Here is a 17,676-nt window from a genome sequence, read left to right on the forward strand (position 1 = left end):
GTTAGTACAGTGCTCTGCACACAGTAAGCGCTCAATAAATACGATTGATTGAATGAATGAATGAAGTAGAGCCAGTGCTGGGAGCAGCAATGGAGACTCTCCCCTGGCCCTGCTTTCCCAATCAATCAATCAGTTGTATTTATTGAGCACTTACTGTGTGCGGGGCACTGTACTAAGCTCTTGAGAGAGTACAAACAACAGATTCATTCCCTGCCCATAGTGAGCTTACATTCTTGAGGGGGAAGGTTTCCCAGTTTCCAGGACCTCTGCCCTAGGAGCGGGAGACTCGAGAAAGAGCACCAGGCAGATGGGAAAAGGAGGTTGGAGATTAAGGGAGGGGGCCCAGCAGCCTCAACAAACAAGGATTGAAACAGTGTGGAGTCCTGGAAGCCTTTTATGATCTCTATGGGTATAAACAGCTCCCATTTGGCCTCTACCACCCTGAAGTCCAAAAAATTCATATAGGTGGTCCCCAAGGTCCTGTGGAACGCAGACCCCTCGGGGAGCAGGTGGGGGGAGAAAAGGCCTTGGCTTACATGTGGCCACTGGGCCACATGCTTGGTCAGGGACCTTGGGTGAGTCATTTGCCTTCTTGGTGCCTCAGTTTCTTCATTGTTTAAATTGGGGGTGAAATAATTGTTCTCCCTCCCCCATAGACTGGGAGCCCTATGTGCAACAGGGACTGTGTCCGACCAGATTGTCTCATATCTACCCCAGTGCTGAGTACAGTGCTTGGCACTTAGCAAGCACTTAACAAATGCCACCATTGTTATTGTTATTAACAAGTTTGGGCCCTTCTTAGAGCATCCCTTGCCCTCCCTCTTCCCCTACATTCATTCAATCGTATTTATTGAGCGCTTACTGTGTGCAGAGCACTGGACTAAGTGCTTGGGAAGTACAAGTTGGCAACATATAGAGACGGTCCCTACCCAACAACGAGCCCACAGTGTAGAATCTACCGCAGAAAGCTTAGAGACCTCAGAGAAGACAAGGGAAGCAGCATGGCCTAGTGGATAGAGCACAGACCTGTGAGTCAGAAGGACCTGGTTTCTAATCCCGGCTTCCCCACATTTCTGCTGTGTGACCTTGAAAAAGTCACTTCTCTGTGCCTCAGTTACATCATCTGTAAAATGGGAATTAAGACATGTGAACCCCATGTGGGACATGGACTGTTTCCAACCTGATTAGCTTATGCCTACCCCAGTGATGATAATGACGATGGTATTTGTTAAGCGCTTACTATGTGCCAGGCACTGTACTAAGCACTGGGGTGGATACAAACAGATGGAGTTGGACGCAGTCCCTGTCCCACCTGGGGCCCACACTCTGCTTAGTACAGTGTGCTTACAAATACCACTAAAAAAAACGGATGGGAAGGAACCAAGTCCCTCCCCATTCCCTTTGGACGGTGGTGGCACACCACCACCGCTGGATTCCTACGGTTTGGAGCATTTGGGAGCCTTCCTGCTCCTCCTCCTCCTGTTTTTCCTCCTCCTGCCCTCGGAGAGAGCCGGGCCCGCGTGGCTACAGATTGTGATCCGTCCATTCCCCCCCCGTGCAGGCCTTTCCGCCGCCTGGATGGGAACGGAGACTTGCAGTGGGACAAGATCACCAAGCTGGAGAAGGGCCAGGTGTATAAGCAGGTAAGGGCCACCCTCCCGCCGTCCTCCGCCCCCTGAGCTGGCCGCTTTGCCTCCCCGGCTCTCCCTCAGAGGTTTCCTGGCCCGTGGGGCGTCTTCCACAGAGCCAGCCGCACCTGGGGGCAGCCGGGGATGCTTAGAGCGCTTATCAGCTGCCAGCCTACTAGGCAGGGCAAAGGCTGGTGGTTCCTCGAACCGTGGGCTAGGAACTAGAAAGGGAAGGCCGCTGAAACGCCGCCCGGCCCCTTCGGCCCACCTCAGTCCACACTGCGTGTGCGAGGAATTGACGGATGTAAAATACCTTCCAAGGGCCCCTTGGAGCCGGCAGTGGGAAGAGTAGCAGCGTGGCCTAGTGGATAGAGCACTGGCCTGGGTGTCAGAAGGACCTGTGTTCTAATTCTGGCTACACCACGTGTCTGCTGTGTGACTCTGGGCTAGTCACTTCATTTCTCTGTGCCTCAGTTACCTGATCGGTAAAATAGGGTTTAAGATTGTGTGCTCCATGTGGGGCAGTGACTGTGTCCAACCTGATTTGCTTGTATCGGAACAGGGCCCGGCACACAGTAAGCACTTAACAAATACCACAGTTATAATTTTCAATATTGTTTTATTTGCAGCTGGACTCAGCCCCGGCTTCTGTGTTTCTCCTCTTGCGTTGGCAGTTGGGGGTCAGACAGGGCGATTCTGCTCATAGATTAATTCGATGGAATTTTTTGAAGGGCCTCAGGTCTCTGGGTTTGGCAACTGCAAAGACAGCTGGAGAGAGTGGAGGATGGGCCTGTTGGCATTGGAAAATATCCCCCTCGGGTTTGAGAGGAAACTCTGCAGCCCACTGGTTTCTCTGGGCCAAGGCCAGGGTCTGCCGTCTCAGGTCTGTGATCCTGCCTCCTTCCTGGCTCCCGGCTGCCGAGCTGCCCGCCAAAGAAACGTCCCACAAAGGAGGAAAAGCCTGCCTCCCTCCAGCCCTCCACAGACACATCCCCAGACGTCTGGATAGCCTCCTGCCCCGGGAGGAAGGGGGACTGGGAAACCAGGGCTTTGTTTTGCCCAGTTTGAAACCTGGAGGATATTCCCCACGAGGCAACTCAGGGGCTGCTAAATGGCCTGTAGTTATGGTCTTTTTTGGGGACAGGAAGCGGGCAAACAGACCAGAAGGAGAAGTCCCTTCCCTTTCCTCAAACAGCAGTTGAAGGAGTGACACTTGAGAGGAAAATAGTTAGGGCTGGGGGGTGGGGAAGGGGAGACTATAGAAAGCAGCAATTCCCCACTTCTGTGGCCCTGATTAGCAGGGCTGTAAGTCAGACTAGGTCCGTCAGACTAAGCCTAATTGTATGAGCCCCGGGCAGAATTCCACTGCTCCATTCCCAGGAGAAAGTGCCTTGGGATGGGAAAGACCGGAATGGTTCCCTTATTAAAAAGTGCCCCCACCCCCACGCCTATAGAGATGAAACCATGAGGCCTTTGCTCTCATGAGCCTTTATTGTGGGAACAATGAAGGGAAGAGGCAGCAGAAATGTCCTCCAGACCCTGGGCCTGGTCCTCAGAGGGGAGCTGGAATGGGTGTGCTATGTATGTTATAATAATAATACTGAAGGTATTTGTCAAGTGCTTACTATGTGCAAAGCACTATTCTCAGCGCTGGGGGGATACAAGGTGATGAGGTTGTCCCACTTGGGGCTCACAATCTTAATCCCCATTTTACAGATGGGGTAACTGAGTCACAGAGAAGTGAAGTGACTTGCCCAAAGTCACCCAGCTGACAAGTGGCGGACCTGGGATTAGAACCCATGACCTTTGACTCCCAAGCCCGTGCTCTTTCCACTGAGCCACATTGCTTCTCTGTTATGTATGTTATGTATGTATGTATGTATGTAATCCTGATACTTTTGAAATGTGGTGCTGGAGAAAGCTTTTGCAAATACCATGGACTGCCTGAAAAACAAACAAATGGATTTTGGAACAAATTAAACCAAAACGGTCTTCGGAAGGCCAGATAACTTGACTTAGATTAGCATACATGGGACACACAATCAGGAGGACTAAATCTCTGGAGAAGACACTAATGCTAGGAACAGTCCAGGGAAAACGTGGAAGAGGCAGACCAGCAGCTAGATGGGATAGAGACCATAACAACAATAGCGGAAGAACCGTTAGAAAGCTGGCGAATTATGGCAGAGGACAGGACGTCCTGGAGAAAGTATAGCTGTGGAGTCGCTATGAATCGGAAATGACTTGACGGCACTTAATCCTGATATATGAGCGGGTGCTGGACTAGGCACTGGGGAATATATCAAAATGTATACATTGAAAACATTCCCTATCCCCAGTAGTTTACAGTTTGGTAGGGGAATAAACACAGAGAATAACATTTAAACTTGAGGACAGACTTTTTCCATCTCCCCCCTCACGCCCTATCCAGAAGCAGCCACGTCCCTCAGATTCTTTATATTTGCTGAAGTTCCCACTCTCTCTGCCTTCTGCCGCTGTGGCCGGAGGCGGGCAGGGCTCGGGGGCCGACCGTGAGGGTGGGCGGGTTCCCTGAGGGCTGGCGCCGAGCCCAGGAGTGCTGTCTTCCCCCGCTCCTGGAACCAACCAGGGCTGTAAATTTTTCCCCCGTCTCAGCCTCGGATACTGAGCCAGGAAGGGGCGGGAGCCCATGTCCTTCTCGATCGCCCCTCCAGCCGGAGCGGCCCTAAGCAAAGGTTTCTGACGCAAAAGCTCTAGGTTTATTTCTCCCAAGACTGGAGCGGTAAACGCTAAAATGGTGACTCACCCTGGCGGCTTGGGCGCTGACTCGGTAGCGGTCACTCTCTCACGGGATCAACCGTGGCGGCTGAGGTTGGATGGGCGCCAGCCCCGAAGCCTCTCGGGTTCCTCATGGGGACTGGAGAGCTTGGGGGAGGTGGGGCGGGGAAGAGGGACGCATTGGCCTCCCAGACACGACCGGGGGTCCGCGATCGCCCGAGAGCTGTGGGACCGGATCGAGCGCAGCGGCTGGTTCTGAAACCCGGCCTGCTTTCCTGGGTCATCCTCATCATCATCAATCGTATTTATTGAGCGCTTACTGTGTGCAGAGCACTGGACTAAGTGCTTGGGAAGTACAAGTTGGGAACACATAGAGACAGTCCCTGCCCAACAGTGGGCTCACAGTCTAAAAGATGGCAGATGGGACCGTGGTGGGATGGGCTGGGGGAGCGTCAGGGATGGAGAGGGGGAGTCCGGGGGGTGGTGGGATGGTCAGTGCTGGTCACCGGGGGAGAGATGAAGTGTCGGATGGTCTACCCCTAGTCCCAAGGTTGGAGTCCGGGAGAGGAGCCAGCCCATGTTCCAAGCAGGCTTGGTGGGCCGTGGAGTTGACCGGTGGCCGGGGCTCTGGGGCAGCTGCTCTTTCGTCCCATCGCCCATTGTTGTTCCGGCTGAATCAGGCTGGCGACTCGTCCGTTTTCCGAGGGGAGCCTCCTCGGGGGCTCCAAGGGAGTCCAGGCCCTTCCGCGGCAGCTGGGCTTCGCTCGGGTCCCACCCGGCCTTGTGTCCGCAGGGCCCGGGGAGGGCTGGGATCACTCAAACACGCACCCCAGAACCGGATCGATCCATCAGTGGTATTTATTGAGAGCTCCCTAGGTGCAGAGCGCTGTACTAAGCCCTTGTGACAGTATAAGACAACAGGATCGAATCCGCCGCAGGTAAGGGTCCTAAGTCAAAGCGTGTTACAGGATGGCTGAGAACTTCGTTCTTGGAGGAGGGGAAAGCTGGGGGCTGTGGACTTTAGGCTCAGTTTTGAAGTTCTGATTGTGGGGGCCGGGACAGTGGGAGGAGATGGGGACTTGATAGGTCCGGTCTGAGGCAGAGTGGCCAGGAGAGCATCGGGTGAGAGTCTCTGGGAGGTGAGCGTTGGGAGGCGTGACACCGGACGGCATCTGGGAAAGCAGCATGGGCTAGCGGCAAGATCAAGGGCCTAGGAATCCGAGGACGTGGGTTCTAATCCCAGCTCTGCCACTGGTCTGCTGTGTGACCTTGGGCAAGTCACTTAACTTCTCTGTGCTCAGTTACCTTATCTGTAGAATGGGGATTGAGCCCCATGTGGGACAGGGATTGTGTATAACGTGATAACCTTGTATCTACTCCAGTGCTTAGAGCAATGTTTCAGTTCCCTCATCTGTAAAATGGGGATTAAAACTGTGAGCCCTCCGTGGGACAATCTGATCACCTTGTAACCTCCCCAGCGCTTAGAACAGTGCCTTGCACAGAGTAAGCGCTTAATAAATGCCATTATTATTATTATTATAAATACCATAATTATTATTATTATCCATAAGCAGGTGGGTAGACTGCCTGGCCACTTTGGGGCGTGATGTGGTTTGGCTTTTTTTTTTTTCCCCTCTCCCTCCCACCAGCAGTTGCCCCCCAATCTGACTATCTGCCCTCTTGCATCATGTCCCCAGGGGAACCTGTTTGACTTCCTGCGGCTCACCGGTTGGCGAGGGTCCAAGGTATTCTACTTTGGAGACCACCTGTACAGCGACCTGGCGGTGAGTCCCACCCCAGCGCCCCATGGCAGGGCGGGTTGGGTGGGATGTGGTGGACTGCCCCTGTTGAGGCCTGAGATTGGATTCCTTTCAGACCGGAGATGGGAAAGTTTGGTTTTCTCTGCCACATCTTCCCCAAGGGACCCGGCACCCCCAGACCAAATTCTCATATCCGTTCTGGAGAGGGTAGGAAGGAAGGCTTTTGAAAAGCTCTCCAAAGCAGTGTGGTGTAGTGGAAAGAGCCGGGATTTGAACCCACGACCTCTGACTCCAAAGCCCGTGCTCTTTCCACTGAGCCACGCTGCTTCTCTAAACTGTAAGCCCCCCTAGACTGTAAGCCCATTGTGGGCAGGGATTGTCTGTCTTTATTGCTGTATCGTACTTTCCAAGCACTCAGTACAGTAAATATGTACAAGTAAAATAAATAGAGTAATAAATCTGTACAAACCGTGAACTAGAGATTCAGAACCTGTTTTCGCTCCTACTTATAGGCACCCTTCCCAGCATAGGGGGAGTCTGCTTCTATTATTATTATTAATAATAGTAATGGTAATAATTGTGAGGAGTAGCATGGCGTAATGGATAGAGTACGGGCCCGGGGGTCAGAAGGTCATGGATTCTAATCCCGGCTCTGCCACGTGTCTGCTGCATCATCTTGGGCGAGTCACTTCACTTCTCTGGACCTCAGTTACCTCATCTGTAAAATGGAGATTGAGACTATGAGCCCCACATGGGACAGGGACCGTGTCCAACCTGATTTGTTTGTATCCATCCCAGCGCCTGGTATGGTGCTTGGCACATAATAACCAATTTTTACATTTTTTTATTGATGATGATGATGATTACGACTTGGGAGTAGTTGGGAAAGGGATAGCAGCTTTGCTGTCAATCAATCAATCAATCAATCAATCGTATTTATTGAGCGCTTACTATGTGCAGAGCACTGTACTAAGCGCTTGGGAAGTACAAATTGGCAACACATAGAGACAGTCCCTACCCAACAGTGGGCTCACAGTCTAAAAGGGGGAGACAGAGAACAGAACCAAACATACCAACAAAATAAAATAAATAGGATAGAAATGTACAAGTAAAATAAATAAATAAATAAATAGAGTAATAAATATGTACAACCATATATACAGGTGCTGTGGGGAAGGGAAGGAGGTAAGATGGGGGGGGTGGAGAGGGGGACGAGGGGGAGAGGAAGGAAGGGGCTCAGTCTGTCAGACTCCTAACCCCCATGTCTCTGTGACTGCTGCTTCCCCCAAGGACTTGATGTTACGCCATGGCTGGCGCACGGGAGCCATTGTGCCCGAGCTGGAGATGGAGACCAAGATCGTCAACACGGAGCAGTTCTCCCAGTCACTGACCTGGCTTCAGGCCCTCACCGGTCTCCTGGAACGCATGCAGGTATTCCTCTTCCTCCTCCTCCTCCTCCTCCTCTAACCACCACCACCACCACCGGCTCCATTTGGCACCCACTGTCTCAGAAGGTCAGCAGTCATCGAGGGGGACCCCAGCAGGAGACCCCCCTAGTCAGAGTGCTCCACGTCTAGCCAGAGACCGGGGAAGCTGAGGCCAACGGCCTGAGCCCATCGCTGAGAGCGGGAATTCCCAGATTGTCATCCCAAATGGCTTTGCATCACCAGTGCCTCCATTTCCCCCGCAGTGTAAAAGAACTGTATTTTTCTCCATTCCCTCAAGGGCTGGGATGTTTCCCGGGGCAGGGAAAACCCTGGGAGCAAGCCCACGATCCTGCCTTTGACGAGGGCGTTCTCCTTTGGTTTCTCCCCAGATGTTCCGAGATTCCGAATCGCAGCAGGTGCTCCAGGACTGGATGAAGGAAAGACAGGAGATGAGGTGCTGCCAGGCTCGGGGGACAGTGTGAACTAGCTTGGGCAGTGGGCATTACCGGGGAAACAGTAGCTATCTCGGGGGCCTCCCTGCCTGCCAGAAGGGAGTGGGACACTCCTCCTGGGCTGGGTCAGGGTTGGCGTGGGTGCTCCTTCCTTTCCCAGTGCTCTGTCTTCCAAGTCAGCTACCCCACCCTACCACCAACGCTAACCCTAATTAGGATGGTGAGCTGAGACCAACAGTCTGAGCCCAGCACTGAGATTTCCAGGATTCTCATTCTTTGCATCGCCAGTGCCTCAGTTTCCCCCACAGTGTAAAAAAGCTGTATTTTCCTCCGTTCCCTGAAGGGCTGGGATGCCGCCTTGGGATGGGCCTCTTCTGGGGCCAAGGCGGCCGCCCCCGGGGTGGGGAGGACAGGCTTCTAATTCTAGCTCCAGCGCTCCACCCCAGACGCCAGCCCCTCCTTCTTTGAGCTAGGTTTCCCCATCTGTTAAATGCGGGTGGCCCGGCCTGCCCCTCTGGGAGCTCTCCAGGAGGGGTGGGAAGTGAGGGGATGAACTAGACGGTTCTCTGAGTCTCTCAGGATGGAAGCCTGCAGTGTCGTAGGAAGAATGTCAGACGTGAGGATTCATTTAGATGATGATGATGGCATTTGTTAAGCGCTTACTATGTGCAAAGCACTGTTCTAAGCGCTTGGGGCGGGGGGATACAGTGTGATCAAGTTGTCCCACGGGGGGCTCACAGTCTTAATCCCCAGTTTTACAGATGAGGGAACTGAGGCTCAGAGAAGTGAAGTGACTTGCCCAAGGTCACACAGCGGACTTGTGGTGGAGCCGGGATTTGAACCCGTGACCTCTGACTCCAAAGCCCGCGCTCTTTCCACCGAGCCACGCTGCTTCTCTTAGATCTTTCTGTGAGTTGCTGAAATGCTAATAGGAGATCATAGGACAACCGTAGAAAATATTTTGGGGTTCCCTTCCATCCCCCGCCAACCTATCAATCAGTGGCATTTACTGAGCGCTTACTATGTGCAGAACACTGTGCTAAACGCTTGGGAGAGTACAGTAAGACAGAATTAGCAGGCACGTTCTCTGCCTGTAACGAGTTTACTGTCTGGAGAACCCTACCAAATAATAATGTTGAGCGCTTACTATGTGTCAAGCAGTGTTCTAATCACGGAGGTGATTAGACTGTGAGCCCACTATTGGGTAGGGACTGTCTCTATATGCTGCCAACTTGTACTTCCCAAGCGCTTAGTACAGTGCTCTGCACACAGTAAGCGCTCAATAAATACGATTGATGATGCGGTAGATACAAACTAATCAGATTGGACATAGTCCCTGTCCCACATGGGGCTCACAGTCTTAATCTCCATTTTTTAGATGAGGTAACTGAGGTACAGAGAAGTGATTTGCCGAAGGTCACACAAGCAGACAAGTCTCTTTCCACTATGCTGTGCTGCTTTTGTCATTTTTAAAAATGGGTCAACTTTTAAATCAAGCTGTCCCATGGAACCACTGATGGGGCGGCGGGGAAGGTAGGGACAGCGATTGGTGCAGGCTCTGGGCTCCATCGTCCCCCCACAGTATATTATCACATCCCAGCTGCCTGGAAGAGGGCTCTCCCACCCCCAAAAGCTCCTGTTTTCAGTTGCCTGGAATGAACGGGACAGACGGGGGATGGACAAGATGACCTCGGGAATTACCTGCTACTGTGAGCCCACTGTTGGGTAGGGACTGTCTCTATGTGTTGCCAACTTGTACTTCCCAAGCGCTTAGTACAGTGCTCTGCACACAGTAAGCGCTCAATAAATACGATTGATAAATACGATTGATGTTCGGGTTAGAGTGTCGCCTGGCCTGCCGAGCCGGCCTTGAGGAGGGCTCAAATAATAATGATGGTATTTGTTAAGTGCTTACAATGTGCCAAGCACTGTTCTAAGCGCTGGGGGGGTACAAGGTGATCAGGTTGTCCCACGTGGGGCTCACAGTCTTAATCCCCAGTTTACAGATGAGGGAACTGAGGCCCAGAGAAGTTAGGTGATTTGCCCAAAGTCACACAGCTGGCAATCTCCCCCTTCTAGACTGTGAGCCCACTGTTGGGTAGGCACCGTCTCCATATGTGGCCAACTTATACTTCCCAAGCCCTTAGTACAGTGCTCTGCACACAGTAAGCGCTCAGTAAATGCGACTGAATGAATGAATGATTAGCGGAGCCAGAGTTTGAACCCATGACCTCTGACTCCAAAGCCCGTGCTCTTTCCACTGAGCCACGCTGCTTCTCTGCGCTTAGTGACTGGAAGACCAAGGCCTCACATGCTCCTGTCCCCTCCCCTTTTTTCCCCCTCCCCAGGGCTGTTACCAAGAACCTGTTCAACCCCCAGTTTGGCAGCATCTTCCGGACCTGCCACAATCCCACCTATTTCTCCCGCCGTCTCTGCCGCTTCTCGGACCTATACATGGCCTCCATCAGCTGCCTCCTCAACTACGACCTGCGCTACACCTTCTTCCCCCGGCGCACGCCGCTGCAGCACGAGGCTCCCCTCTGGATGGACCAGCTGTGCACGGGCTGCATGAAGACCCCCTTCCTGGAGGAGATGGCCCACATCCGTTAGGCCTGGGGCCGTCGATGCCCGGCGGGGAGGGGGGAGACGGGTCGGCGAGGCCCGGGTCCCGCCGGCTGAGGACCGCGGGACCACGCTCTCGGACGGTCTTTTTCGGGCCCGGCACTCGGGTTTGCAAAAGTCGAGGCAGCCGGGTGGCCAGCGTGGGCCAGTCGGTCGGGTCCCCAGTTGGGGGAGATGGTTTTTCTTTGGCAGAGAGAGTGGGATGGATGCCTCAGTCCGCGCTTCGCCCGTGGCCTTCGGATCGGCTGCTCTGGGGAGTCGCGGAGTCTAGCTGCCTCCTCCCGAGGAGGCTGGAGTCGGCATTTGTCTGATATGGTGCCAGCGGGGCACGAACACGCACGCACACACACGCAGGACGCTCCCGGGCCGGGGGTCCGGCTGGGGTCAGAGCCCTCAGCCCCCGCGGTGGGGTCCGTTCTCTCACGGGCCGGGCAGCGGGGCAGCTGAGCTGGTCCACGTCTTTCTGGAAGGGCAGAGTTGGAGATGGGTCTGCCGGGTAGTTAGGCTGGGGGTAGTTTTAGGATGTAGCAGAGGGGATAGTGGTGCATGGAGGGAGAAATGGGGTCAGTATGTGGGTGGGGGTGGGTGGAGGGGGAAGAGCCGGGGCAAGATGGGTCTGCGAGTGAGGTGAGGGAGCTGATCCCTTCATCTCCTTGTTGTTCGGAGCGGATCTCTCCACCTCCTTGTTCTAGCCCCCAAGCTCCCTGAGGAGGGGAGTCGCGGAAAAACCATGTCTCTGAGGCAGCGCCAGGAATAAAACGTGACTGCCAGGCAGGAAGTCCGTGGTTTGGGATGGAGACCATTGGAGTGACTTTTTGACTCGCTTTGTGACCGGAGCCAGGCCTGGGAGCTTCCGCACTTGGACCATAGTGGAGGCATTTGTCAAGCGCTTACTCTGGGTCAAACACTGTGCTGAACGCCGGGGTGGGTACAGGATGATGGGGTCCGACACAGCCTTCCGTCCTTGGGCCTTGCTCTCTCCGCCAAGTTTCTCTTTCCCGCTGCCCAGTGAGGCGAAGCTGCATAATGGGTTGACCTTCAAGACAGGCCATGGAGCCCCACTGTTGAGGGCAGTGCAGGAAGGGGGTTGATGGAGGGCAGACCTTCCCGGGCTCCCCTTGCCACAGTGCTCTGCACATAGTAAGCGCTTAAGAAATGCCATTAAAAAAAAAAAAGGGAGCGTCCCCAAAGGTGACGATGGTAGCCTCTGATGGGGGGAGCGCTAACACCATCCGTGCGTCCCTTCCAGGCAGACGCCACCACAAATTATTCCCCGTCAGAGGAGGGGGGATAGCGCCTGGTTTAGAAGCGGTGCCCCACCCGCTGCCAGCCTGTCCCTGCATCCCTCCTTTTTCTCCATGATCAAGAGGAGGTTTTGTGAGTTGTGTGAGCCAACTCTCCTGTTCCTTCCCAGAGCCACGCTTAGCCACAACTTCTGGGCTCGGTGCCCAGATGGCAGCGCCGTGGGCTAATTCTGGTACCGATAACATGGCACGCCTTTGCATGCAGTGCCCCGATGGCAGGCCAGGAGAATTCCCTTCCATGCCAAGTGGGTCCTGAAGCAGAGGTGCCAGGCAGACCAAAAGGCCGCACCGGTCAACCCACCTGGCCTCGGGTGGGTGTCACACCTAGTGCCACTTTCACCTGGCTTCTACAGCCTCTAAGTCAGCCAACTAGGCATATGCCCTCTTCTAGTTGGCTGGATTTGCCTTTGTGGCTAAAAGTCCAGGGCAGGGGGCAGGAGCAAGTACTGCCCTTCCCATGGAGGAGGTGGCCTCAAACAAGAAACCAGGGTCCAGGGGTCACAGTGTGGATTGGGAGAGTAAATCTGTCCTCATTTCCTGCACCCACCCCGCTTTTAGTACCATGAAGTGGCCTCTTCTCCTGTGCCCTCCCCACTTTTCTCCCTTTCACAAGAAGTGTTTGCAGGCTTTGGGGTTTTCCCTCAAGGCCCAAGGTGAGAACTCCCAGCCTTTGGCCACCTCAAGGAGAAAAGCCCTGAGCCCAGCCAAGTGTCCTGGACACCTGCCTCGGGGGACAGGAGGGGATGGACCAAGTTGGACAATAATAAAAGCTACCCCTCCGTGACTCGCCTCGTGCCTTGTCAACCGGAGTGAGTCTGGGCTGCATCCACATCATCATCATCAATCGTATTTATTGAGCGCTTACTGTGTGCAGAGCACTGCACTAAGCGCTTGGGAAGTACAAGTTGGCAACATATACAGTCCCTACCCAACAGTGGGCTCACAGTCTAAAAGGGGGAGGCAGAGGGGGTGGGAGGCCAAGGAAGATACGGTGGAAGAGATAGATGAGTCGGACGGAAAGGTAAGAGAACCGAGGGAGAGCTGTGTCAGAAAAACCGACAGTGTTGCCAGGAGAGGGAGGTGGTCCCCAGTGTCGAAGTTATCTGGGGGGATAATAGAAGAGGAGAACAGAGTAGAGTAATAGATTAGGTGAGGGATAAGAGGAGGAGGTTGCTGGTGACCTGGGAGCGAGGAGTCTGTGGAGCCAAGGGGGTAAAAAAACCCTTTTGTAAGGGATTAAGAAGGTTGTGGGGGTGAGTGCACTAGTGTGTATGCATGTGTGCATGTCCCTATGCTTTAGAGCTAGTGCAGGGAGTTTGTCTCCCTGATTGCCAGAGGCTTCTGGGGTTCAGGGAGGGTTCCTGCTCTTGGAGCACCACACCCCATGAGGCTCCCTCCGTGCTCTGCTGCAAACTTGCCTCCCTGTCCCAATGTGTCAGACTGGCACTGGCTAACCCTTGAGCAGGGGAAGCCAGGCCTCACTCCCATCTACCCATCCAGGCACTCCAGCGCCAGCAGTGGAAACCGGCTGTTTCCAGTTGGGGGGCCAAATTGGGTATACCATGTACACTTCCGGGCTTCCACGGATGGGTGAGCGCGGTCCTGTACATGGACAACTGGACTTGGTGGGTTGATGTGCGGGTGTGGACACAAGTGACCCATGGTCACATAATAATGGCATTTATTAAGCACTTACTATGGGCAAAGCACTGTTCTAAGCGCTAGGAAGGTTACAGTGTGATCGGGTTGTCCCACAGGGGGCTCACAGTCTTCATCCCCATTTTCCAGATGAGGGAACTGAGGCTCCGAGAAGTGAAGTGACTTGTCCAAAGTCGCACAGCTGACAATTGGCAGAGCTGGGATTTGAACCCCTGACCTCTGACTCCAAAGCCCGTGCTCTTTCCACTGAGCCATGCTGCTTCTCTGAAATTAAACCTTCCAGAACCCAAGACAGGTCTGAATTTTTAAATTCCCTAATGCCGAAAGACCTTTCTGGGAAATAGTCGCCCTTCCTATCCGATGCCAGCCCACCGTCTCACTTGGCAGGGTAGGCTTGGGGCAGCTGGGGTGATTTTTGGCCCATTGGACTAGGGCCCCCTCAAACTCCACCACCTATTTTAAGAGCTTCCACTCAGCGCACAGCTGGCACAAGCTAGACCTCACCCCCACCCACCACAGACATCGGGTGGCACGTGGCGGGCACCTGCCACCGCACACAGGTGTAGACAATCCACACCTGCCTTTCGCCCACTCAGCCACTGTCAAAGGGCAGGCCCACACCCCAGGGAGGGGGCACGGATTGGGGTTGCCCTGACCTCGAGAGGCCTATTTTAGATTGAGAGCTGCTGAGGGCCACCGATATAGTCTCCCTCTGCGCTTTAGCAGAGTGCCACAACCAGTAAGTGCTTAATAGATACTACTGCTACGTCCAACTACTATTTGAATTGGAGGTAATAATAATAATAATGGCATTTATTAAGCGCTTACTATGTGCAAAGCACTGTTCTGCTTCCCCCTTTTAGACTATGAGCCCACTGTTGGGTAGGGACTGTCTCTATATGTTGCCAATTTGTACTTCCCAAGCGCTTAGTACAGTGCTCTGCACATAGTAAGCGCTCAATAAATACGATTGATGATGATGATGATGATGATGTTCTAAGCACCGGGGAGGTTACAAGGTGACCAGGTTGTCCCACCAGGGGCTCACAGTCTTAATCCCCATTTTACAGATGAGGTAACTGAGGCGTGGAGAAGTGAAGTGACTTGCCCAAAGTCACACAGCTGGCAATTGGCGGAGCCAGGATTTGAACCCATGACCTCTGACTCCAAAGCCCGGGCTCTTTTCCACCGAGCCACGCTGCTTCTCTCATGGAGGTGACCTCCATTCCAGGCTGGGTAGCCCAAGTGGGCTCAGGTGGTCAGGGGAGCCGGTGCCCCATCGTCACCTGGGCACGTGGCATGTGTGGCGAGGCGGGAAGGAGCCCCTTCTGGACGTGAGTGCAGCTGCCTACCTCCCCTAGCCCAGTAGATAATCATAATAATCATAATAATGGCATTTATTAGGCGCTTACTATGTGCCAAGCACTGTTCTAAGCGCTGGGGAGGTTACAAGGTGATGAGGTTGTCCCATGGGGGGGCTATTCATGGCCTGGCAAATGGCGCCCCCTGCTGGCCAGAGGAGGTAAGGACCCTGCATCCATTGGGCCCCAAGTCGTGGAGGGGAGGGGGGGGGGGGAAGCAGTGTGGCCTAGTGGAAAGAGCACGGGCCTGGGTTCTAATAATAATAATAATGACGGCATTTATTAAGCGCTTACTATGTGCAAAGCACTGTACTAAGCGCTGGGGAGGTTACAAGGCGATCAGGTTGTCATTCATTCATTCAATCATATTGAGTGCTTATCGTGTGCAGTGCACTGTACTAATCCCCCCTCTGCCACTTTTTCCAGCTGTGTGACTTCGGGCAACTCATTTAAGAGAAGCAGCGTGGCTCAGTGGAAGGAGCCCCGGGCTCCGGAGTCAATCAATCAATCAATCGTATTTATTGAGCGCTTACTGTGTGCAGAGCACTGGACTAAGCGCTTGGGAAGTACAAGTTGGCAACATAGACAGTCCCTACCCAACAGTGGGCTCACAGTCTAGAAGGGGGAGACAGAGAACAAGACCAAACATACTAACAAAATAAATAGAATAGGTATGTACAAGTAAAATAAATAGAGTAATATGTACAAACATATATATAGGTGCTGTGGGGAAGGGAAGGAGGTAAGGCGGGGGGATGGAGAGGGGGATGAGGAGGAAGGAATGTGCTCAGTCTGGGAAGGCTGAGGTCAGAGGTCATGGGTTCAAATCCCAGCTCTGCCTCTTGTCAGCAGTGTGACTTTGGGCAAGTCACTTCACTCCTCTGGGCCTCAGTTACCTCACCTGTAAAAATATGGGGTTGAAGACTGTGAGCCCCACCTGGGACAACCTGATCACCTTGTATCTTCCCCCGCGCTTAGAACAGTGCTTTGCACATAGTAAGCACTTAACAAATGCCATTATTATTATTAAACTTCTCTCCCCAAGTGGTGGTGGTGGGGGGGGGGGGGGGGTGAGGTCTCGCTTGTGCCAGCTGTGCACTGAGTGGAGGCTCTTAAAATGGGTAGTGGGTGGTACAGTTACCTCATCTGTAAAATGGGGATTAAGACTGTGAGACAACCCAATAACCTTGTATCTCCCCTGTGTTTAGAACAGTGCTTGGCACATAGTAAGCGCTTAACAAATACCATCATTATTATTATCATCCTGTCTCTGACCCTTTTTTATGGTATGTGTTAAGCGCTTAGTATGTGTCAAGCACAACCCGATGACCTTGTATCTCCCCCATGCTTAGAGTACATAGTAAGCGCTTAACACATACCATCGTTATTATTATCCTGTCTCTGACCCTTTTTTATGGTATAATAATAATAATAATGATGCCATTTGTTAAGTGCTTACTATGGGCAGAGCACTGTTCTAAGCGCTGGGGAGGATACAAGGTGATCAAGTTGCCCCACGTGGGTCTCACAATCAATCCCCATTTTACAGATGAGGTAACTGAGGCTCAGAGAAGTTAAGTGACTTGCCCAAGGTCACACAGCCGTCATGTGGTGGAGCGGATTCGAACCCATGGCCTCTGACTCCAAAGCCCGTGCTCTTTTCACTGAGCCACGCTGCTTCTCATGTGTTAAGTGCTTTCTGTGTGTCAAACTCTGTACTAGGCGCTGGAGTAAATACAAGTTAATTACTTTGGGGCTCATAATCTACGTGCTGTGTGATCTTGGGCGAATTATTTCACTAATCAGTGCCTCAGTTACCTGGTCTGTAAAATGGGGACTAAGACTGTGAGCCCCATGTGGAACGTTATTATGTCTGAACTGCTTAGGTTGTATCTGCCCCAGCACTTAATTATGCCTAGCATATTGATGATGATGATGATTACTATTATTATTATGGTATTTAATTGCTTAGTGTGTGCTAGGCATTTTCACTAAGCGCTGGAGTGGATACAAGAAAATCAGGCTGGACACAGGGAGCTCACAGCCTCAATCCCCATTTTACAGATGAGGGAACTGAGGCACAGAGAAGTGACTTGCCCAAGGTCACATGGCAGACGAGTGGTGGAGCTGGGATTAGAACCCATTACCTTCTGACTTTTAGGCCTGTGCTTTATCCATTACACCATGCTGCTTCTTAACAAATAATTAAAAAAAAAATTGAGGAGGAAGAAGAAGGCCTGGACTGGTCAGTCTATCCCTTCCCTTGCTTTGTCCTCTGCCAAATGGGATGTGGGTGGAAATGTGGGAAGGCTGGCTGGGCTCCCTCCCCACACAGGTCCTGGGCAAGACCCCAAAGGGCAGGATGTCAGAATCCACCTGGGGCCCAGGCTGCCGGCTGGCAGGGATCATTCCCGGTGGTATTCAGGGAAGCTGGCCCTCCCACCTCGGGGCAGGGTGGCGCCTGGCAGCCAGGACAACCCATCTCCCAGTTTTATACTGAGCAGCCCTCTGTTGGGTTCCGATAAGATGCCAGATGTTTTTAAGTCCAGTTTATTTTGGGATCTACAGGAAAAAAGATTTCTCAGTCTCTCTCGCTTATGCATAAATAGTAGCCCGTAACCCTCAGCCAAGCTCTTCTATCCTCAGCCTCCCCTGCTGCAGGTTAAGCCCCCTTTCTCCTCAAGAACAGCAGTTTCTCAGTTGTTC

At 53.0% G+C, this 17,676-nt stretch overlaps 1 protein-coding gene across 1 annotated transcript in view; it reads left to right on the plus strand.

Annotated features, from left to right (window-relative positions):
- LOC119929740 (5'-nucleotidase domain-containing protein 2-like) overlaps nucleotides 1-11,206 on the plus strand; it is a 57,101-nt gene extending 45,895 nt beyond the window's left edge. Inside the window, 5 exon segments of the mRNA XM_038747993.1 lie at nucleotides 1,562-1,643; nucleotides 6,083-6,169; nucleotides 7,436-7,576; nucleotides 7,962-8,026; nucleotides 10,373-11,206. Coding sequence (XP_038603921.1) covers nucleotides 1,562-1,643; nucleotides 6,083-6,169; nucleotides 7,436-7,576; nucleotides 7,962-8,026; nucleotides 10,373-10,634 — 637 coding nt within the window. The 3' untranslated portion in view covers nucleotides 10,635-11,206.
- The last annotated feature ends 6,470 nt before the right edge of the window (nucleotides 11,207-17,676 follow it).

This window comes from Tachyglossus aculeatus, chromosome 6 (genome assembly GCF_015852505.1).
Source record: "Tachyglossus aculeatus isolate mTacAcu1 chromosome 6, mTacAcu1.pri, whole genome shotgun sequence".
Lineage (NCBI taxonomy): Eukaryota > Metazoa > Chordata > Mammalia > Monotremata > Tachyglossidae > Tachyglossus > Tachyglossus aculeatus.